Here is a 23,086-nt window from a genome sequence, read left to right as displayed (position 1 = left end):
ATGGAGGCTTTGACGATATAGATACACGAGAAAGGGAATAGTTACAGCAGTAGTGGTGTCGTAGAACCTGTCGCAAACATGCCTTCAACAAGCAACCCAGCACAAACCCCTATCGCCATCGTGGGACTAGCATGTCGCTTCCCAGGCGACGCTACCTCGCCGTCGAGATTCTGGGATCTCCTGAAGAACGGCAACGGCGAGTGCACCCCCCTCCAAGCATGCAGAACGCCCACTAACAGCCCCTCAAAGACGCCTACTCGCCAACCACCGACCGCTACAACGCCGACACCTTCTACCACCCGGCGTCCAAAGACCGGCAAAATGTGCTGCCCACCAAGGGCGGCCACTTCCTCTCGCAGGACCCGTACGCCTTCGACGCCGCCTTCTTCAGCATCACGGCCGCCGAAGCCGCGGCCATGGACCCGAAGCAGCGCATCGCCATGGAAGTCGTCTACGAAGCATTGGAAAACGCCGGCAAGCCGCTGCACCGCGTCGCCGGCTCGCAGACGGCGTGCTACATCGGCTCGTCGATGAGCGACTACCGCGACGCCGTCGTGCGCGACTTCGGAAACATGCCCAAGTACCACATCCTGGGCACGTCCGAGGAGATGATCTCGAACCGCGTGTCGCACTTCTTCGACATACATGGCCCCAGCGCGACGGTGCAGACGGCGTGCTCGTCGAGTCTCGTCGCGACGCATCTGGGGTGCCAGAGCTTAAGGTCGGGGGAGTCGGAGATGGCGATTGTTGGCGGCGTCGGGATGATCCTTAGTCCGGATGGGAATTTCCAGCTCGCCAATTTGGGATTCTTGAATCCTGAGGGCCACTCGAGGGCGTTCGATGAGAATGCGGGCGGCTATGCGCGTGGCGAGGGGTGTGGGATTCTCGTCATGAAGCGGCTGGATGACGCGCTGAGAGACGGGGATTCCATCCGCGCTGTGATCCGAGGTTCTGGCGTGAACTCGGATGGCTGGACACAGGGCGTGACGATGCCGTCGAGCGAGGCGCAGGCTGATTTGATAAAATACGTGTACGAGTCGAATGGCTTGGACTACGGGTCAACGCAATACGTTGAAGCTCACGTAAGTGGAACTGTCCGATGATAGGTAGTTGAAGTCAACTGACGAGATATGCTCCAGGGTACGGGAACCAAAGTCGGTGATCCAGCAGAAGTGGGAGCAATTCACCGAACTATCGGGCAGGGCGCTACTAAGTCGCGGAAGTTGTGGGTCGGTAGCGTCAAGCCGAACGTAAGTCTATTACCAGCATTTCCCTGAGATACGTGGCTGACCATCAGTAGATTGGTCATCTTGAGGCGGCTGCCGGTGTGGCTGGCATCATCAAGGGTGTGCTAGCCATGGAGCATGGCCTGATTCCACCAAACATCTATTTGTCAAAGCCAAACCCCGCCATTCCTTTTGATGACTGGAACATGGCGGTACCTACGAAGCTGACTCCCTGGCCCATCACCCAAGGCGTGCGGCGCATGAGCGTCAGTGGCTTCGGAATGGGGGGTACAAATGGACATGTTGTGTTGGAATCATTCAAGCCCGGACACAACTACGCCAACGGCTCTCTCACCAACGGCACCACCAACGGTGTCCATACCAATGGTGTCAAGACCAATGGTGCTCTTACCAACGGCGCTCTTACCAACGGCGCTCTTACCAAGCGTATCGCCTTTCACAGCGGAAAGAGATTATTTGTCCTCAGCAGTCAAGATCAGGCCGGCTTCAAACGTGTAGGCAACGCGCTCGCGGAGCACCTGGACAGCCTCGGCCCGGCTGCATCCACCCCGGAGTACCTTGCCAACATTGCGCACACTCTCGCAGCTTCCAGATCCGGCCTTGCATGGCGGGCCAGCTTCCTGGCCGAGAGCGCAGCGGAGTTGCGGGAGAAACTATCATCAGAGCCGGGAGAGAATGCTGTCCGTGCAGCAACCGGCCAAGCACGCATCGGGTAAGTCCATCAATTCGAGTAGTACATTCGCCGAAGCTAACATGTGGCAAGCTTTGTCTTCACCGGACAGGGTGCGCAGTGGGCTCGAATGGGCGTCGAGCTACTGGAACGCCCCGTTTTCAGGGACTCGGTTGCGAAATCTGCCGACATCTTGAAATCGCTCGGATGCGACTGGGACCCGGTCACGGAGCTGTCCAGGGGCAAAGACGAGTCGAGACTTGGCATACCCGCCATCTCGCAGCCCATCTGCTCGGTTCTACAAATCGCGCTTGTGGACGAGTTGAGTGCGTGGGGCGTCGTTCCCTCGAAGGTTGTTGGCCATTCAAGTGGAGAAATCGCTGCTGCATATACCATGGGAGCCCTCTCTCACCACGATGCTATAGCGGCGGCTTACTTTAGGGGAAACGCATCGGCGGGTCTGAAGCACCTCAAGGGCGGTATGATGGCTGTTGGAGCCTCGCCAGAGGAAGCCAGACAGTTCATCCTCGAGGCTGCGCTCAAGAGTGGCTCAGTAAGCATCGCTTGCGTCAACTCTCCCTCAAGCGTCACCCTCTCTGGCGATGTCGCTGCACTTGAAGAGCTGCGCGCCATCTTGGAAGAGCGAGGCGTGTTCGCCCGCCGCCTCAAGGTCGACGTGGCCTACCATTCCTCCCACATGAACTCCGCCGTAGGCAAGTACTACGCCTCCATAGCCGACATCGAGCCCGCCCAGCCGTCCGCCGGGCACCCGGTCATGGTCTCAAGCGTCACGAACAGCGAGGTCGACGCCGAACTGCTGGGCCCGTCGTACTGGGTCCGCAACCTCATCTCGCCCGTGCTCTTCGCCGACGCTGTCAAAGAACTCGTCCGCCCCGGCGACGACGGAGAAAACACGGTCGACCTCCTCGTCGAGGTCGGCCCGCACAGCGCTCTGGGCGGGCCAGTCGAGCAGATCCTCTCGCACCACGGCATCAAGAACGTCGCCTACAGCTCGGCCCTGACCCGAGGCCAGAATGCTCTGGACTCTTGCCTCAAGCTCGCCGGTGACCTCTTTCTCCAAGGCGCACAATTCTCCGTACAGAATGCCAACGGCGACTCCTCCCAACCCCGCCTCCTCACCGACCTGCCCCCCTACCCATGGAACCACACCAAGACCTTCCGCGCCGACTCCCGCCTCCACCGCGCCCTCACGACCCAACCCTTCGCCCCACGCAGCCTCCTCGGCTCGCCCCTCCCCCCCATGGCCGAAAACGAGCACCAATGGCGCTCCTTCATCCGCCTCGCCGACGAGCCCTGGCTGCGCGGCCACGCCGTCGGCAGCACGGTACTCTTCCCCGGCGCCGGCATAGTCAGCGTCGTCCTGGAAGCCGCGCGGCAGCTGGTCGACGCGGGCAAGACGGCGCGCGCGTTCCGGCTGCGCGATGTGAACCTGTTCGCGGCCATGGCGCTGCCGGAGGACCAGCCGACCGAGGTCATTGTCCACATAAGGCCGCATTTGATTGCGACGAGCGGCTCGACGCCGGCGAGCTGGATGGAGTGGACGGTGTCGTCGTGCGTCGGGACGGATGCGCAGCTGCGGGACAATGCGCGCGGGTTGGTGGCGATTGATTACGAGGAGCATCGGAGTGCGCAGATGGCGGGCGAGGACGCGCTGGCGGATAAGGCGAGGATGGCGGAGTACCGCCGCGTGCGGGAAGAGTGCGAGGAGACGTACGATAAGGGAAGATTCTACGAGCAGTTTGCCAAGGCGGCGTGGAACTATGGCGAGCTGTTCCAGGGCGTGGAGCTTTGTCGTCCGGGCCACGGCAAGACGGTGTACGATGTCAAGCTGGTCGACGTCGGGGAGACGTACAGCAGGGGTCAGCTGGAAAGGCCGTTCCTCATCAACGCCGCGTCGCTCGATGCCATCTTCCAGGGCTCGCTGGGCGCGACGTACAAGGGCAACGGCGTCTTCGAGTACGACAAACCGCATGTCCCGACTACGATTGGTGAGATGGAGATTTCCGCCGATATCCCGGCTGATGCGGGCTACGTCTTGCCGAGCGTCTGTCGGGGGGAGAGATACGGCTTCAACGAGTTGTCCTCAGACATTGCCGTCTTCGATAAGGATGTCTCCAAGGTCTTCCTGTCGGTCAAGGACTTCCGAACCTCGGAGCTGGATATGGAAGTGGGCCAGGCCGATGGGGACGGCGTAGAGGTCGATCCGGCTGACATCACGTCTGAGGTGAAGTGGAACTATGCCCTGGGTCTGCTGAAGACGGAAGAGATCAGCCGGGTGTTGAGCAGATTCCCGGCTAGTTCAAGGCTCACCGAGGTAAGTTACTCAGGAGAAAAAGTCAGGACTGTGTTGTGGCTAACGTAGAATGCAGCTTATTCGCCTGGCAATCCATGAAAAGCCGGCGGCAACGGCCATCGAGTTGATCTCTGAGGAAGCTGATTATAGAAACGCAGCTATATTGAAGCTGCCCGAAGGCGAAATTCGTCCAGACCGCATCCGTTATGCTGTGGCAAACCCTGGCCAGAATGATGGGAATGCATTCGGCCAGATTGTTTCCCTTGGCGAAAACAATGCTCCAGTGCCCGCTGATAAGGCTCCCTCCGATCTGCTGATCATTTCGCACGAGCTTTCAGACCCGAGCAATCTAGAGAAGCTCATTGACCTGGCAAGACAGCAACTGGCGAAGCCTGACGCCACTATCGTCGTGACTGCCAGCAATGATGCTGCGGCTTCGGCGTTGGTGAGCAAGGGCTTCGAGATTGTCTCAGACGTCGAGGACGGGAAATCCATTGCTCTGTACTCTAGCCGGGAAGCCCAAGCAGGACCACTCACCAATGGCTCGTCGACTCACGATGTAGTCATTATCCAGCCGTCCACAACCACGTCCGCTGCAGAGAAGTTCGCCTCCGTGCTCCAGGAAACTATTCAGGACCAAGGGTACGCGGTCTCGACAAGCGTTTGGAACAATGGTATCAATTCCGAGGATGTCAAGGGCAAAACATACATCTCGTTGATGGAGCTCGAACGGCCACTGCTGGAGGACCTCTCCGAGCCTGATTTTGAGACTGTCCGAACAGTGGGATTGAATTGCGAGAGGCTCCTCTGGATCACCTGTGGCGACAACCCAGCGTTCGGAATGGTCGACGGTCTCACGCGAACCATGATGAGCGAGAACGCGAGCATCAAGTTCCAAATCCTACATCTCAGCGAGCCGACGGGGCACCAGTACGGTCCCTCCCTCGCAACCCGAGTTCTCACTTCGAACACCGGGGACAATGAATTCCAAGAAGTGGGTGGTATCCTGCAGATTGCCCGCTTTTTCAAGAGCCTCCAGCAGAACGAGAGCATCCGCCACCATCTGGAAGCCTCCGTTCGCAACGAGAATCTCAACGACAAAGGCGAAGCTCTCCGACTCACAATCGGCAACCCTGGTCTGTTGGATACGTTGAGATTCGTCCCAGACGAACGTATGACTCCTCCGCTTGAAGACCACGAGGTCGAAGTCGAGGTCAAGGCTGCAGGCATCAAGTAAGTTGTTGTAATCCCCTATCTATTCAACCCACGACGTGCTAACAAAGAGCGCCCTTAGTTTCAAGGATGTCATGGCTTGCATGGGTCTGATTCCCGTTGAAGCGCTGGGCCTGGAGGCCAGTGGTGTCGTTGTGAAGATGGGAAGCAAGGTAACTGACTTCAAGCCCGGGGATCGCGTCAGCACCGTCCACATTGGAGCCTATGCGACCAGAATCCGAGTGCACCACCATGGATTGGCCAAGATTCCGGACTCCATGTCCTTCAAAGATGCAGCAGCGTCTCCTATCGTGCACACGACGGCGTACTACGCGTTTATCTGCGCCGCCAAGCTTCGTAAGGGCCAGTCTGTGTTGATCCACGCAGCGGCGGGAGGTGTGGGTCAAGCGGCAATACAGTAAGCATCATTTCCACTCCCTCGTGTAGTTGCACATTGCTGACGGTTGTAGGCTGGCCAAACACCTTGGGCTTGTCATATATGTCACCGTGGGCACCGAAGACAAGCGCAAACTCATCATGGAGGAGTACGGCATCCCCGAGGAGCACATATTCCACTCGCGCGACGCCAGCTTCGTCAAGGTAAGAATTTTTCCAGCTTCACACTCCCTCTCCATTTTCTGCATGCTGACCACCCATCACCCAAAAGGGCATCAAACGCATCACCGGCGGCCGCGGCGTCGACTGCGTCCTCAACTCCCTCTCCGGCGAGCTCCTTCGAGCATCCTGGGGCTGCCTCGCCTCCTTCGGCCACTTCATCGAGATCGGCCTGCGCGACATCACCAACAACATGCGGCTGGACATGCGGCCCTTCGGCAAGAGCACGTCCTTCACCTTCGTCAACAACCACACGCTCTTCCTCGAAGACCCGGAGACCTTCTACCAAGTCTTCCACGACTGCTTCGCCCTGATCCAGCAGGGCGTCCTCCGCGCCCCCAGCCCCGTCGTCGTGTACCCGGTCGGCCAGGTCGGCGACGCCTTCCGCACCATGCAGCAGGGAAAGCACCGCGGCAAGCTCGTGCTGTCTTTCGCCGGGGATGATGACGGTAAGGTCGAAGCCCCGGTCCTCCGCAAGGCTGAGGACTCGCTCAAGCTTGATCCCGATGCTACGTACCTCTTCATCGGCGGCCTGGGCGGCTTGGGCCGCAGCCTCGCGAAGGCGTTCGTTGCGTCGGGCGCGCGCAACATCGCCTTCCTCTCGCGCTCCGGCGACGCCACGCCACAGGCCGCAGCCGTCGTGGCCGAGCTCTCCTCCAATAGCGGCGTCCGCGTGAAAGCCTACCGCGGCGACGTATCCGACTCGGCCTCCTTCCTCGCCGCCATGACGCAGTGCTCCCGCGACCTGCCCCCCATCAAGGGCGTGATCCAGATGGCCATGGTCCTGCGCGACGTCGTCTTCGAGAAGATGTCGTACTCTGACTGGACCACCGCTCTCCGCCCGAAGGTCCAAGGAACCTGGAACCTGCACACCTACTTCTCCGACCGCGCCCTCGACTTCATGATCCTCTGCTCCTCCATCTCCGGCATCCACGGCAACCCGGGCCAAGCTCAATACGCCGCCGGCAACACGTACCAAGACGCGTTGGCGCACTCCCGCCGCACCCAGGGGCTCCCGGCGGTAGCAGTCAACCTCGGCATCATGCGCGACGTCGGCGTCCTCGCCGAAACCGGCACGACGGGCAACTTCGCCCTGTGGGAGCGCGCGCTCGGCATACGCGAGCCAGCCTTCCACGCGCTGATGAAGAGCCTGATCAACCAAGCCCTCCGTGGCAGCGACGGCCGTTGTCCGGCACAGGTGACCACCGGGCTCGGCACGGCCGACATCATGGCGGCGCACGGCCTGGCGCGGCCGGAGTACTTTGCCGATCCGCGGTTCGGGCCGCTGGCTGTTGCGAGCGTCGCTTCGGCGGGCGCGGCGGCGGACGGGCAGCAGGGTGGGGAGTCCGTGGCGGCGAGGCTGGGGAAGGTGAAGGGGAACAAGGACGAGGCGGCGGGGATCATTACGGAGGCGTTGGTGCAGAAGACGGCGGATATTCTGCAGATGCCGGCGTCGGAGGTTAATCCGGGACGGCCGTTGTATCGGTACGGTGTGGATTCGCTGGTCGCGCTCGAGGTGCGGAATTGGATTTCGAGGGAGTTGAAGGCGAATATGGCGTTGTTGGAGATTTTGGCGGCGGTGCCGATTGAGAGTTTGGCCGGGAAGATTGCGGAGAAGAGTAAGTTGGTGACGGGGGTGTAGGTTGTGGTGGGGTTGGTGGAAGTTGTTCGAGATGGATAGATTTCGGGGTTTGTCTTGCTTCGGTGGCGTAGGTGGAGTTTGATTTTAGACAGTGAATTTGAATTGTATTGGTAACAAGCGATGCTCGCGATTCTACGTATGGCTTGATATTCCTCCCAATTGTCCTTTGTATGCTACACCTCCGATGTGAAATAGTGGCGGTCACCATTGCCTACCAATATATCATAACATACTCTGAACTCGTATCGCCCCCTCGCGTGCGTACTGCTGTTCTTGCTTACCAGATGGTGCCTTTGTATCGAATGTTGTAGAAACTCAGTAGAGCCTTATGTCCAGTGATTTTACTCCGACAAACAGATAGTATAGATCCATGTCATCCGCATTATTTTATCAAGCATCTCGATGAAAGATTTCTAATGGTGTCGAAGGATGATCGACTAGTAGCTATGGTGGGTTTGGACGATATGCGTCCAAAGCAAACTACATTAAGCTTAATCGCGCAACAAACATGCTGTAGCAAATGCAGCTATCGGTGCCTGCCGGCACGATCCTCAATTTCCCTGTACTAACTGCACAACATACACCAATATCGAAGTTGACGACACACAAAGTATCCGCAAGAGCAACGTCGCATTCTTGACATCTTCAGTAGCAGTCACGCAGTGGTACAAGTTCTACATGTCCATGAGAGTCTACTTCGGGTAGCACGAGATGCCCGCCTCGCCAAGGGATGAGGCTGCAACAAGAGCCACGAAAATGGATAATCAATGTAGCGCTTATCACACCATGTCAACAGAGTAAGCAACATTGCAGGAATTCGGCGAGTAAACCGGGGCTTGAGCTGCTTCGCTGAACTATTCGCACGAGCATGTCGTGCAGAATAGCCTCCTACTTACCCAATGATCCGGTTTCTACTGGGGTCAGCGTCAAACGGAACGCCGTTTTTGTAAGCACTAAATAAGCACTAGAAGCAGATCAGATCTGTGAAAGATAACCCATGTAAGCACTAGAAGCCTACCCGTTAATTCCCGTCCGTGTCAGCACGAAGCGAGCCCTCGGAAAGCGGCGTTAATGGGGCTCTCGGCTAACACAACCACGTCCAGTTACGTAACCGGGAGTCTTTCATACCTCATTCGCATAGTAGCATTTGCGCATTGAGTAACTCGGGGTCTTGAGGAACTTGGCGTCTTGAGGAACTCGGGGTCTTGAGTAACTTGGCGTCTTGAGTGACATTGGCGCATTGAAGTAATTATAAGGGCCTGGTTTTGCTTCAAGAGACATGTCTTTCTCAGGGCCACTACTATCCCCGGTCGAGAAAATGGGTTCTTACAGTTCGGAAATCGTCCCAAAAATTGAGGCTATCCTAGCCAATGCGAAGAAGCTGAAAAATGACGATCTTTCCGCCCGATTAGGCTTGATGACGCAAGTGGACCGTCTCTATCAAGATTTGGAATCGCCCATTGAGTTGGTAAGCTTCACTCAATTGGAGGCACTCTGGAGTAAGCAATAGCTAACCTCAATCAGTTTTTCAGACAATGGACCGATGTAAGATTCACGCAGCATCGTTGATTGCTGCCTAGAGATAAGGTCTGTGCTGACCAGTAGCAACAGGTGACTGTCTACTCCTGCGTCAATATCGCCATCAAGTTGGGAATCTTCGAGAAGATGAAAGCCAAGGACAGCATCAGTGCTCAAGAACTCGCCGATTTTGTGGGCGTAGATTTGGATGTGATAGGTTGGCTATTACTTATCAGAGCCCAATGATGACATTGCTGACCATCGGCATAGTGCGGGTGATGAGAGTTCTGGTCGCGGCTGGAATAGTCGCGTCCCCCGTCGAAGAGACGTACTCTCACACCCCCAAATCTCTGATCTTCGTCAGGGGTAAAGGGACTGCGGTTGGCTCCTTTGAGTTGATGTAAGCCTCATCACTGCATAGTTTCCTATTCGCTGACCAGATTCACTTCATAGCGCATTGTACGCCAAGAGCTACCTCTCGCTCCCCGAATACCTGAAGACGAGGCCATCCGCGGATCTGTATGATGTCTGCAAGACACCGTACGCCTACGAGTACGGCATTGAGGGCAAGCCCTTCTACGAGGCGCTTTCCTCTGTCCCACAGCATCTGGACATATTCAACCGGGCGATGGACGAGCCCACGACCGAGTGCGGCATCTTCCCGTGGTCATCTCTCAAAGAGGAAGTGCAAGCCGAGCCAGACCGGGCCTTCATCGTCGACATCGGTGGCGGAAGTGGCAAAGTTCTCCACTTTGCCAAAGCGGAGACCGGGGATGTCTTTGGGACTTCTGCGAGACTGATCCTTCAGGAAAGGCCGGATGCTCTCGCGCAGCTTGATCCGGCGCAGCAAGCAGGCGTAGAGATGATGGCCTATGACTTCCATACGGAGCAGCCGATCAAAGGTTCGAAAGTTACCCCTGCTGGCTTACGAAATGGTGCTAATCAGCTTCAGGTGCACACATTTACCATCTGGGTCATATTTTGCACAATCATCCGGACCATATCTGCCGGGATATCTTGAAGCGCATCGCGGAAGCAATGTCTCCGAAGTCCCGTCTGTTGATCTTCGATGCTGTCATTCCTGCCCGGACGGAGCCTGGCAAGTACATGAATGGCTACTTGATTGATGTAAGTGAATTTTGAGAATCCTGAATTGGAACCTGGGCAATGATTGCCGCGCTCCCTTGTTTGATTGTCACATTGGCTAACCGGGGATACTGTTACCTAGATTGTTGGGCTGGCAACGGGTGGTAAGGAGAGAACCGAGAAGGAAACTGCAGCTTTGTTGGATGCTGAAGGATTGGAATTCGTCAGGGTGTGGCATGGTCAAGCGGGTTGGCAGGGAGTGATCGAAGCCAGGTTGAAAAGAGGTTGATGTCTGGATGTCAACCTCAGCGTCCTGCCACAAAAGATGTGTTTCATGTCTTTATCTATCTCACGCTACCCTTCGTAATTTTATTATTTCATTTTAAGGTTGTTACATGTCTCTTTATCATCAACCCTTACTCCCATTAACCACAACTGAGTGATGTCGATGTGACCAAAGACAGTCTGAAGCTCTCAGTAATACTAATGCCTGTCTCAAGAGACGACCGTATCCACATTAGAAGACCTGGGTTCAGTGCCACCATAGTGGCGCGATTGAAAGCACCACAGTGAAAGTGGCAGGGTCCTTCGCCACCTAACAACCGATCTCCTACACCCATTTCCTACTCCAACCCGGTACGTTCCGAGCTTCGTAAGCATTAGCAACCCTGTTCATGTGCGCAAATGGAGTATCTGTTGCGTTGGTGAATGCATGCTTCTTATCGCTGCAGACCAGGGTGGGCATCTGCCACTAGGCTATCACAAGCGATCCGGATTTCCCGCTGCATGCCGATGAGTTGCATGTCAAGCAATGACTTGATGCATGCAGGCCTGTCAGCCCGTCTTAATCCGTGCAACTGGATCAAAATGAACTTGGCACGTCGATAGCAATCCAGCAAGCAGGAAAAATCTTTGATTTTGTTCTATATCTACGATAGTCTAGATCTAGACGACGCGCTAATACTGTGTTCTAGTGTAACTTCCCTCTTGTAGGTGGAGAAGAAAGAGCGTCGTGGGCGCAAAACTTGCAGGGACGACAAAGCAGAACGGGGTCAACAGCATAGTAGCATAGGTAAAGACCGCGCTTAGGTCCCAGAGGATACCTGGCCTTGATGGAATATCACACCATAATAACTCTTTGAAAGAGATCATCTGTGAAAGGAAAGTTTGTCGCTTGCCCGGCTAGAGGACCATTCGGGAATCGTGGTACGGATGAGGGATGTCAAAGCCGTTCGCTGATGAGGGATGTGCGAGGGGTGGTGGGTGTGTATGGTTGCGGTGGTGGTGGTGGTGGTGGCAGCAGCAACCGCGCTCAGTCGGCGGTGGCACCGACATGTATGAATGCGACGGATGTGAGGCGTGAGAAAATGGCGTGTTCATGTCTCGTGAGGCTTCTAGTTGACCATACGAAGCGCGCGTGTAGTCTTCCGGTCTGGCCCAGGACGCCCATTGAGGCTCTCTGTCATAGAGATGGTGCATTCGCTGCGTGTGGCACAGAGGGGATCCAGGGGTGGATGTACATGCGCAAGTAGGCTGTGTGTTTGCGAATAACGGACGAGCGCGTTGCTGAGGGAACAAGACGCAGTCGTGGCTCATTGTTTGGCAGTGCTGCTGAGGCGCCCTCTGCGGGCAGCTGTGATGAAAGTTGGGTAGTGCCTGCTCCATGCTGCCACTACTGAAGAGGTATGGCGTAGTTCTAGCAGTGGTTGTGTGCACGCATGAGGGCTGTGTAGTTGAGGCAGATCGTTGCAACGGCGTGATGCAATCGTTGTTGAACCGGGGGGATTGTTGCAGGAGTGAAGTGTCGTAGAAGCTAGGTGTCGGTGGCTGCTGGCCTCTGGAATGGAAAGGGTATGTTGTAATTCCGGGGTTGGATTGTTCGGTCGAGGACTGGGGAGTAAATTGGTGTATGGGCATAGCCCCGTCATCGCTTGACGGCGGGGTTCGCTGCTGCTGCGGAGCATCGGACGTGAAAATGTCGTACAAGTCCTGTATTCCATCCTGCTGACTATCGAGTGGAGAAAAGTCTGGAATAGACTCGGGACTGGCCGGCTCTTCGGGTGTGAGCTCAGGTGTTGGTGTCTTTGCTCGTTCCAACCGCTGCTTTTGCTTTATGCCTGTCGAAACAACGCACTTGATTAGCATATTTGAATACATCAATGCCGTATCCAGACGGTCCACGTGTGATGCTCACTTACGGTAATTCCGTTGAGCGATCCTGCTCTGGATCCGACGACGTTCCCCGAAATCTGATATCTTGGTCCAATCTTCATTTGGGTTTGCGCAAGCACTGAAGGCGCTGACGACGGTCTGAGATGTTCGACGGGGAGCATCGGGATACTGCGGGACCAAATTCCTGGTTGCTGGTTGCATCTTTGATGGATAGTACACGATTTCTGCGGTACTGCAGTATGTATGAAGTTGAAGGCTAACTATAAGTAGCGGGAAAAGGCCAGGCGTCGACCGGGTCTGGAGCATTGCATATGGCACCATATCAGCGTATCTTCGGAGTCCGGCCCGAGACAGGGGACCTGACAAGCGATCACGCAAGCGACTTGTCAGCGGGTATTTTGGGCCCGCTCAAGGGATTCGCCAAGATCGACCACTTGCGCTTGCAGATGCCGTAAATTAACCTACTCGAAGGTCGCTTAATTGATCGCTTACAAGTAGAATTAGGAGTGAATAACTACTGTAATCGGCTTAGTGTTACTAATTTTATAGTTCTTAGTAGCCCCGAGAGTAAGGAAGGGATGAAGTTCCTGATGCATAAACGTACCAAGTAGACTGCCAAGGTCCAATCTTGGCAAGGCAGCACAACTTACGCTGCCCCGTCCTCGACATCTTGTAAGAAAATATTGATGAGCCGCATTATCGCGTCATATCTTATCATCTTGGAAAGCCCTTGTGTACCTTGGATCTTGCCTCCTTAGGCTTAGCGCTTACCTTAAGAGGTATCTTCAGACCTACTCCGAGCTACGAGAAGATGTATATGCTGCTAGACCTGAGCGACTAATCTAATATACTAATAGCGAAATGATACCTGTAGATCTGTGAGTGGTTTAAAAGCGAGATTGATAAGCACATTACTCAGCCTGGACATACCGTTGGGAGAAGCCAAAGCACGTGATTGACGCGAAACTCCTCAAATAAGATTTTTTGCGGTTATTCATTCGCGGGCTTGGCATTTAGATCTTCTCCTCTTTGACTTGGAATTAATTGGAGCAATTCCATGTGGTATGAGCCGTAGTTGCTGTGTTTAAGGCAATGATGGAGAATCAACATTCAACTAGGTCGGTTGTGGAAGAAGCAACTGCTGAAGATGTGAGAATCAAAGCCAAGGCAAGAGGTTTATATACTAAATGGTCTCCCCAAAGAAGGATATTGGCTCAAACGAATGAGCTGAATAGGTTCGTATAAACGCTCTAGCCCACAACACAATTGACAATGCGGTCGCCACCGTATAGAAGGCGAATCGTTTCCAGAGACCCGTTACGTGTCCCCTTGTATAAAACTATTAATGACTCATGCTCCAAGGATGAAACGCTTTCAAATCTGCCGCAGACATGTATTGTAGGCCAAAGTCGTCCGTCTGAATTATTGGAGAAGAAGAAAAGGCCAAGGCTGATGCTTTAACAAGTCATGGAGGATTCAGTGATCATCAGGCTATTGCGAATTTGTACCAGCTGACCAACTCCGGATCGGTGTACGCATACAAGGGCTTACGCATAAAAGGCGCCCAGGTAGGCGAGCATGAAATGATTTATTACCATACGCATGGCAAACGGACAAAGGCGACCTCTCACATGACGGCGCCTATTGTAGGCTTAAAGTGGGGTAATTATAAGCTGTTGTCTGCAAGGTTACACCGAAGATGGAGATTTTGCACGCAAAACAAGTTTTCTACAGTCCTTGGTGTAGGTGAGGCTTCAAGTATGCATGCTGAGCACGGGCTACCTAGCTTCAATCTCGTGCAGAATTTGTTCAGTGTGTGAAGTTTAAGCCATGTACTAACTACACTAGCGGCCTAATACCCGAAGTAGATGGTCCTCTTGATATGTACAACGGTAGAAGCTGTACCGCTTCTATTCTGTTCATTATCCTCAAGAATCATCTGCTTTTATGTGGTGGGCAGCTAAAGTACTGGAGTCGTAACTATAGAATTTCGCACCAAACTAGATATATGGAATGGAAGGAACTTGGAGTTAATTCGTTTTTAACGAAACGTTTCAGTAGGACTGCGTTAAGGAAAAAGGCCCCATTACTACCGTCTTAATCGGGACGTCTTGGCAAGATGGCAAGATAAGACAACACAGGCTATTCTATCCAGGACAGAGCCCCACGGAAATTATTTTTTGTACTACATCGGCAATTTTATTTGCATTTCCTTGTCAATTGGGAATCCTGAGAACATGGTTTTCAGTCACGCAGGGCTCTCCACAAGCGCGCTTGGCAACCTCAAGCGGCCCTCGAGGAGATCATCGATCTGCTTGCTTGACGCTTGCCAAACAAGCGGCCATTTTTGCGTATTTACTAAGCGGAACACTTGATCTGGTAATTTTGATCAAGCGAGCCAGAACGACCCGCTTGCAAGTCGCTTGGTTGTCGCTTCTCAAGCCGCATACATTTCCTGAGAGCCATGCTTCGGTGACCGAGATAATATGGTGGCGAGAACGTCATGCGAGATAGGATTTATGCAGGTAAGCACTAAAGAAATTCGTACATATGCAGGCACCGCAACTGCAGCAGCTAAGCGCTACGTGTAAGCACTAGCGCGCTCGGTTACCGACCGATCAAACCACCCCAGTAATCGCAGCTGTACTTCCAGTGGTACAGGTGTTCTAGCCTCAAGGAATGTGATCAAAGTATATCTGAATTCTCGTACCCTATATAATTTTTTTGGGCTAATCTTTACGAGTGTGGAACGCAAATTCACCACTGCCGCTCGGTAAGATGGCATCCAGTCCGCAGACAATCCTCTACTTTGGAGATCAGACAGACTCCTGGGCCGACGGCATAGACCAGCTTTACCGGCAAGCTGCAACAACACCATGGCTCCAAACCTTCCTCGACGAGCTGTGTCAGGCAGTCAAGGAAGAATGCACAGGAATGGACCGGGTTCTGCGAGACAGCCTCGGCGTCTACTCCAGTTTTCTTGATCTCGCAGATCGATATCGTCACACAACCGATGAAGTGGGTATGGCGCATGCTGTCCTGCTGCACGTTGTGAGAGCAGCAATGCTCCTTCAGTAAGTCCTGGCAACAACATTGGGTGCATGGCCCTTGCTAACTGGCAAAAGGTGGGCGGAACGAGAGCCGCAGCTCGTGAGCACGACTGGGTCCCAGCCTGTACCGCTCGGAGTCTGTGGGGGGCTGATACATCTCGGTGCACTGGCCATTGCTACCGATTTTGCATCATTATATGCCGCCACGCTTGAGATAGCGAGGCTGTTTGTCAGACTGTGCAGGCTCACCTCTGTACGGTCAAGAGCGATAGAGGACCGTCCTGGCACCTGGGGCTGGGCTGTACTGGGCATGGCGCCGAACGAACTCCGAAAGGTGCTTGACCAGTTTCAACAGAGCATGGTAAGAGACAGTGTAGACAACCTTCTGGCGTATTTGCTGATTTCTGTCGAACAGGGCATCCCGCCCATCAAACGAGCAAAGGTTGGTGTGACAGGAGACCGATGGAGCACCGTCATCGGACCACCGACGGTCCTCGAGCTCGTCATGCACAAATGTCCGGCATTGCGTAATCTCCCGAAGAATGAATTGAACTTCCGCTCCGCCCAACACGTCCTCACTGTGTCCCAGGCCGACCTCGACTACATCGTTGGGACTTCAGCCATGCTTGAAAGCCCGGTTCTGCCCGACTTCAAGATGTGGGGCATGGACGAGCCCGAAGCCACCTACACCAGCTGGGGAGAGCTTCTCAGAGCTATGGCCTTTCAGGTGTTATCGAAGCCATTGGACATCACGAAAGTCGTTGGCCAGCTCGTTTCCTGGCTGGGGCCACGCCACCTGGATGTGAAGGTCGTTGGCCCTAGCAGCCATACACCTTACCTGGCCAGTGCCCTGAAGAGCGCGGGTAGCACCGCCTCACTTTACAACGACAACTCCCTGGAACAAACAAAGCTCCCCGGCCCAGACCGCATAGCCATCGTAGGAGTAGCGGGACGGGGCCCGGACTGCAACAACATCGAAGAATTCTGGGACGTCATCATGTCGAAGCAGGACAAGTGTGAAGAGATTCCCAAGGATCGGTTTGACATCGAAGAATTCTACTGCAGTGAGCACGGGGACAAGTGCACGACGACCACGCGGTTCGGGTGCTTCATGGACAAACCCGGCAACTTCGATCCTCGGTTCTTCCGTGTATCACCAAGAGAAGCGCTGTTGATGGACCCAAGCCACCGCCAGTTCTTGATGAGCGTCTACGAGGCTCTTGAGGTCGCCGGATACTCGGACGGGCAGACTGCAGCGGTAGACTCGAGAAGAGTGGCGGCATTCTACGGGCAGTCCAATCACGACTGGCACATGGTGAGCCACGACGCTCTCGGCTGCGACGCATTCACGTTGCAGGGGGGTCAGCTTGCATTCGGTAAGTTTTGGCTTTGTCATCTGATCATTCGTCTTCCAACCTTCTGACTTTTGAAATACAGGGGCTGGCCGCGCCGCATTCCATTTCAAGTGGGAGGGCCCAACCTACTCGCTTGATTCCGCATGCGCATCCTCAACCTCGGCCATGCACCTCGCATGTATGAGCCTTCTCAGCAAAGACGTCGACATGGCTGTTGTAGGGTCGGCCAACATCTTGAGTTTCCCGCATTCATGGACCTGCCTTAGCAAATCCGGCGTCCTGTCCAACACGGGGAACTGCAAAACCTATCGTGATGATGCAGATGGCTACTGTCGAGCCGACTTTGTCGGAACAGTTGTCCTCAAGCGCCTAGAGGACGCTGTTGCGCAAAACGACAACATCCTTGCAGTGGTGGCAGGCTCGGGCAGAAACCACTCGGGAAATTCATCCTCGATTACGACGTCCGATGCCGGTGCTCAGGAACGGCTGTTTCGCAAGGTCATGCAACGTGCCCACGTCTCGCCGCAGGATATCTCGTATGTTGAAATGCATGGGACTGGCACTCAAATTGGCGATCCGGCAGAAATTGGTGCAGTTACAAGCATTTTTAAACAGCGGCAAGGTCCCCAGCCGTTGACAGTTGGCAGTGTCAAGGCCAATGTCGGCCACAGCGAGGCGGTAAGTAGCAACCACTTACTCATAGCTTATATGTTCCAATCTGACATTCCGATCCATAGGCTGCCGGCATGGCCTCACTGCTGAAATGTATCATGATGTTCCAGGTACGTCAACTTCAGGCGAGTTTGATATTCAGGATGCACTGACCCTTTCGCACAGAAAGATACAATGCCACCACAGGCTGGAATGCCGCACACTCTCAATCCGAACTTTCCGTCTCTTTCTGAACTCAAGATTGATATCCCTTCAGAGTCAAAGGAATTCAAGTCTGTTAACCAGAAGCCGAGACGTATTCTTCTCAACAACTTTGACGCAGCGGTACGTTGCTCCCCGCCACAAACAACGCAAGTGACTCTTACTGACGCGGCTACACACCAGGGTGGGAATGCATGCATGCTGTTGGAAGACTATGTGGCTGAGGCCAAACATGGCATTGACCCTCGATCCAGTCACGTCATTGCGACCTCTGCCAGAACTGCGGCCGCACATCTAGCCAACAAGCGTAATCTTCTCGAATGGCTACGAGCAAATGAAACGGTCAACATCCAAGACGTTGCCTACACGACGACTGCCAGGAGGATGCACCACCCCATCCGCTCCGCTTACACTGCATCGACAACCAAAGAGTTGATCGGCAAGCTGGAGGCCGACACCTCAAACGCACAGCCATCCCGCCCGTCACCCATCGTCTTCGTCTTCACCGGGCAAGGATCCCACTACGCAGGCATGGGGAGCGAGCTGTACGCCACCTGTCGCCCATTCCGCGAGACAGTCGACCTGTGCGCAAGCATTTGCGAGCAGCACAACTTCCCCGCCTTCCTCGACATCATCACCAGCAAAGACGTCGACATGTCAACCAAGGACACAATGCAGACCCAACTGGCCGTCGTCACGCTAGAGGTCGGCCTGGCCGCGTTCTGGCAATCATGCGGCGTGCAACCATCGATGGCCATGGGCCACTCCCTGGGCGAGTACGCCGCCCTCCACACGGCCGGCGTCCTCTCGCTCGCCGACACGCTCTACCTGGTCGGCCACCGCGCGCGCCTGCTGCTCGAGCGCTGCGAAGCCGGCGTGTGCACCATGCTCGCCGTCGCCGCCCCGGCCGCCGCCATCCGCGAGCTCCTGGACGCGCGCCCGCACTCGTCCTGCACGATCGCTTGCACGAACAGCCCGACTGCCACCGTCGTCAGCGGGAGCGTTGACGACGTTGCTGAGCTGCGGACAGCTGTCACATCGCCGTCCACGACGCTCGCGGTCCCGTACGGCTTCCACTCGTTCCAGGTCGACCCGATGCTGGACGACTACATCGCGCTGGCGGGCGGCGTGACGTACTCCGCGCCCCGGATCCCCGTCGCGTCGACACTGCTTGCCTCGGTCGTCGACGCGGCCGGCGTGTTCAACGGGCTGTATCTGGGCCAGCAGACGCGGCAGCCGGTCGATTTCGTGGGCGCGCTGAACGCCGTCAAGGAGAAGCTGGCCGCCGACCCCGTGTGGCTTGAGATCGGCCCCAGCCCCGTCTGCAGTTCGTTCGTGCGGAAGACGCTGGCCCCGTCTCCGGGCAAGATCATGTCCAGCCTGGAGAAGGACGCTGATGCCTGGGTCTCCGTGTCCAAGTGTCTCGCCGGCGCCTACACGAACGGCATCGCCGTCGACTGGCTCGCGCTGCACGCCCCGTTCGAAGACGGGTTGACGCTGCTGACGCTGCCGTCGTACGCGTGGGATCTGAAGGACTTCTGGATCACCTACACCGAAGCGAACAAGCGAGAGGCGGCGGCCCTCGCTCCCGCTCCCGCTGCAACCGAGCCGGAGATTTCGACGTGTGCGCAGTACCCTGTCCACAAATCGCTGTCTCCGAAGCTCGAGGTCACTCTGCGGGCTTCGGTCGGCAGTCCGGGGTTCAAGGCGCTCTTCGACGGCCATCGCATCCGCGGAGTGTCGGTTGCCCCGGGCAGCGTCTTCTGCGAAGCGGGCGTGGCGGCCGTCAAGTACGCGCTACAGTACGGCCAAAGCCCGCATGCAGCGAACACGGGGCTGGCGATCAGAGATGTGGCGCTGAAGCGGCCGCTGACGAGGGGCCTCGTTGGTGCGGAAGGGGAACTGCGCACGACGGCCGTTGCCGCCGAGAACGCGTCTGGCAACAGCGTTCGAGTTTCGTGGCAGGCTTCGTCGCAGAAGTCTTCGTATGACCTCGGTGGCTGCGTCGTGGCCGTGGTCGATGCGGACAAGCTCAAGGCGGGCTGGGACCGCATCTCGTATTTCGCGAAGGCCAGGATGGACGAGCTGATCATGACCGTCAAGAATGGGCACGGACACAGGATGCTCCCGGGGATCTTCTACGCCCTCTTCTCCAACACAGTCGAGTACGACCCGGCCTTCAAGTGCGTCAAGGAAGTGTTCGTATCCGGTAATTTCGAGGAAGCCGCCGCTGAGGTCGTGCTTCGCGACCACCCACAAGAGACCAGGTTCGTCGGATCGCCGTACTGGGGCGAGAGCCTGGTGCATCTGGCGGGCTTCGTGGTCAACGCGAACCCTGATCGACCTACCGCGAACACTACTTTCATGATGGACAGCTTTGACAGCTTCGAGCAGACTGTCGATCTGGAACCAGGCAAGCCGTACTTCACATACGCCCGTGTCTCGCAACGAGACGAAAGCTCCGCAAGCTGCGATGTGTACGTCTTTGATGAGGAAAGGCTGGTGATTCAATGTTCTGGCCTCCGTTTCCATGAAGTCAGCAACGATGTCTTGGACCGACTCCTGGGAAACTCAGCAACCAGTTCGCGGGTCCAGGGCAAGACTGCTGCGGATGGAACGCCAGGCACACGTCAGCATATGCCGCCTGAGCCGAAAGCCAGCTCAAACATCCATTCTGATGCCCCGAAGGAGAAGATTGATGAGACTTCGGCGTCGATGGGCGAAGAGAACGTTGGTTCCAACACTGAAATTTTTCAAATCATTCTCGAGAGCATTTCGAAGGGCACTGGAACGGAAATTGCTGATTTGACTGATGATACGGTACTGGTCGAACTAGGTGAGTGTCCAATATTCATTCTTGAGCTACATCGCTGACTTTTTACTCGTCGACAGGCGTCGACTCTATAATGGGAATCGAAATAGCGTCCCGAATCAACACCAGCGCAGGCCTGGATATACTTCCATCCTTCCTCGTTCAATATCCCACCATCGGCGAGCTCCGCAACGCATTCGCGCGACCATCCACACCCACACCCCAGCCCAACCACGACTCCGACTTCTCGATGGTCGAAAACACTCCCGCATCCACCACCGGCACCAGCACGCCCCCCACCGACCACACCCCCGCCTCCCACCACAACACCACCAAACCTCCTCACCCCGCCCCCGCCTCCGAGTCCTCCTCCGACGACCTCGTCCTCATCTCCCCACCCCCGGAGCCCGCCTCCTCCTCCCCCTCCCCCTCTCCCTCCTCCCCACCCCCCACCGCCCGCGTCACCCTCCTCCAAGGCCGCCCCTCGCCGGGCAAGCAACCCTTCTACCTCATCGCCGACGGCACCGGCAGCATCGCCACCTACATCCACCTGCCGCCCTTCTCTTCCAACACCCCCATCTACGGCATCGACTCGCCCTACCTCCGCTGCCCGGACCGTCTGGACCCGACCGCCGTCGGCATCCCCGGCCTCGCCGCGCCCATCGCCGCCGCGCTGCTGGCGTTCCAGCCGGCGGGCCCGCTCGCCATCGGCGGCTTCTCCGGCGGCGCGATGGTCGCGTACGAGGTGTGTCGGCAAGTCGCCGCGGCGGGGCGGCGGGTCGAGAGGTTGTTGTTGATTGATATGTGCTGTCCGCGGCCCATGTCAGTGTCAGGTAGCCAGGAGGTGGAAGAGGCGGGGTGGAAGGTCTACGAGAGCATCGCGGCGCGGAGCAGCGGCGGCGGGATGTGGAGCGTGTCGGCGGCGACGCAGCGGCACCTGCGGGGCGTCTTCGCGTGCGTGGCCGCGTACCACCCGGCGCCTCTCGCGGCGCACGAGCGCCCGGCGCGGACGGCGATCGTGTGGGCGAAAAAGGGGCTGGTGCGGCGGTGCGAGGGGGATGGGGAGGTGATGGGGTTGCTGGCGCGGGTGGGGGTGCCGACGGTGGCGTTTGAGGGGTTCATGGAGGATGCGCGGATGGGCGCGATTGCGTGGGGGTTGCCGGATAAGACGGAGAGGGATTTGGGGCCGAATGGGTGGGAGAGGTATGTTGGAGAGGAGCCGCTGTGTTTGGCGGTTGAGGCGGATCATTTGGAGATGCCGATGCCGGGACATGTGCATTTGATGCATGGGGCGATGGAGGAGGCGTTTGCTTATTTGTCTAAGTAGTCTTTTTGATTAGTGCAAGGGAGGGTGCGTTGATGATAGATCTTTAGTAGACCGAATGTCTTGCTTATAAAACTGCCCCCATTGTTCATCTTGTGATAATACTCATACTGATACTGAATTCTTTATTTCGTGAATCGGCCAATACCGCGGATCATAAACACAAGCTCCCACACTCTAGAGAATGATGATATGTACTTGAGCTCGTGAAATATCACCTCAAGACGTCACATCTTCGTTGCATTTATAGTCTCCGCGGTTACAAGGCCGACTAATGAAGACTCATAGTCCCCCATCAGTAATGCTCAATATCATTCCATACTATGTTCCTCCAGCCTTCACATAGGAGACGAACGCCCTCAGTGCATACATTAAATGAAGGTGGTAGCGAAACTGGCCACACGTAGATGTCCTTCCATTGCCATCTATATTTTTCATCCCACCTTTCCACATGTGGTGCGGAGTATTTGGGCTGCTTCACATGTGTAGCAACAACGTATGACTCTTTCCCTTAGAAGCTCTGGATCCCTCCAGAACGCCTGCCTGCCATCAGCTCTGACCTCACGATACGACACCTAAGCTTCCAACTGATCCTTACCGTAGTTGTCGCCATGGTCAGAAGACTCCTTCGCATGGACTCTTTTAATTTGGTCCAAATTCAGGGTAATGCGGTCGGGTACTTCCATCACGTCAGCAAATAGCTACGGACCACGAACAAGCCTCAACAGCTGAACGCAGCCAGGAGTGGCGCGTGGAGGGGAAGGAACCCCTCACGGGGGTGTCAGAATTGTGGAAAAATGGGCTGTTCAAGCTCTTGGCATGGATCTGAAGGATGTGCTTGGCGGAGCAACACCAAGGATGCTTACCAAGGGCTGGATATTTAGTCCTTCGTGATGGTGTGGCAGTCACATGTGATTATCGACCTACTAATCAAAGGAGAGATGCTCTTGTCAGATGCTCGCCTCGCCAAAAGCGGTACTACTCCTACGTTTTGGCGATGCAGATCTCGGTTACTACGTCCAGAGCATGCTCGGCAGGTGCGGTAGTTGAATGCTTGCTGCACACGGAGTATTCCGTGTAGAAGATGGCACTAGGTCGCTAATTGACTATTGCGGCACTTGACAGGGAACTTGGATGAACTGAAGAGAGCGGTGAAGGTACAGGGTAAGGTGTTTCCCGTCCACCTTACCATATGC

General features: G+C 55.8%; 3 protein-coding genes across 3 annotated transcripts; all 3 read left to right on the top strand.

Moving 5' to 3' along the window:
- Positions 1–78: 78 nt before the first annotated feature.
- LTHEOB_4575 (Mycocerosic acid synthase) lies at positions 79–7,700 on the top strand (the record flags this gene model as incomplete). The annotated part of the gene is made up of 9 exons (XM_035513624.1): positions 79–133; positions 250–1,082; positions 1,140–1,250; positions 1,301–1,959; positions 2,011–4,252; positions 4,308–5,464; positions 5,526–5,861; positions 5,914–6,043; positions 6,111–7,700. The coding sequence occupies 9 exons, from the start codon at positions 79–81 to the stop codon at positions 7,698–7,700; spliced, it is 7,113 nt and encodes a 2,370-aa protein (XP_035374624.1).
- A 1,318-nt stretch (positions 7,701–9,018) lies between these two features.
- LTHEOB_4574 (O-methyltransferase) lies at positions 9,019–10,593 on the top strand (the record flags this gene model as incomplete). Its single annotated transcript, XM_035513623.1, has 7 exons — positions 9,019–9,168; positions 9,225–9,245; positions 9,312–9,435; positions 9,489–9,618; positions 9,672–10,120; positions 10,171–10,346; positions 10,447–10,593. 7 exons carry the CDS (start codon positions 9,019–9,021, stop codon positions 10,591–10,593), a joined length of 1,197 nt encoding a protein of 398 aa, XP_035374623.1.
- Positions 10,594–15,254: 4,661 nt separating this feature from the next.
- On the top strand, positions 15,255–21,893 carry LTHEOB_4573 (Polyketide synthase; the record flags this gene model as incomplete). Its single annotated transcript, XM_035513622.1, has 9 exons — positions 15,255–15,550; positions 15,602–15,887; positions 15,942–16,902; positions 16,964–17,417; positions 17,529–17,559; positions 17,619–17,663; positions 17,719–17,877; positions 17,938–20,590; positions 20,647–21,893. 9 exons carry the CDS (start codon positions 15,255–15,257, stop codon positions 21,891–21,893), a joined length of 6,132 nt encoding a protein of 2,043 aa, XP_035374622.1.
- Between the last annotated feature and the right edge of the window lie 1,193 nt (positions 21,894–23,086).

The sequence above is a fragment of the Lasiodiplodia theobromae genome (genome assembly GCF_012971845.1).
Source record: "Lasiodiplodia theobromae strain AM2As chromosome Unknown scaffold_12, whole genome shotgun sequence".
Classification (NCBI taxonomy): Eukaryota; Fungi; Ascomycota; class Dothideomycetes; order Botryosphaeriales; family Botryosphaeriaceae; genus Lasiodiplodia; species Lasiodiplodia theobromae.
Note: the sequence above shows the minus strand (reverse complement) of the source record. Positions and strands in the feature narration are given on the sequence as shown.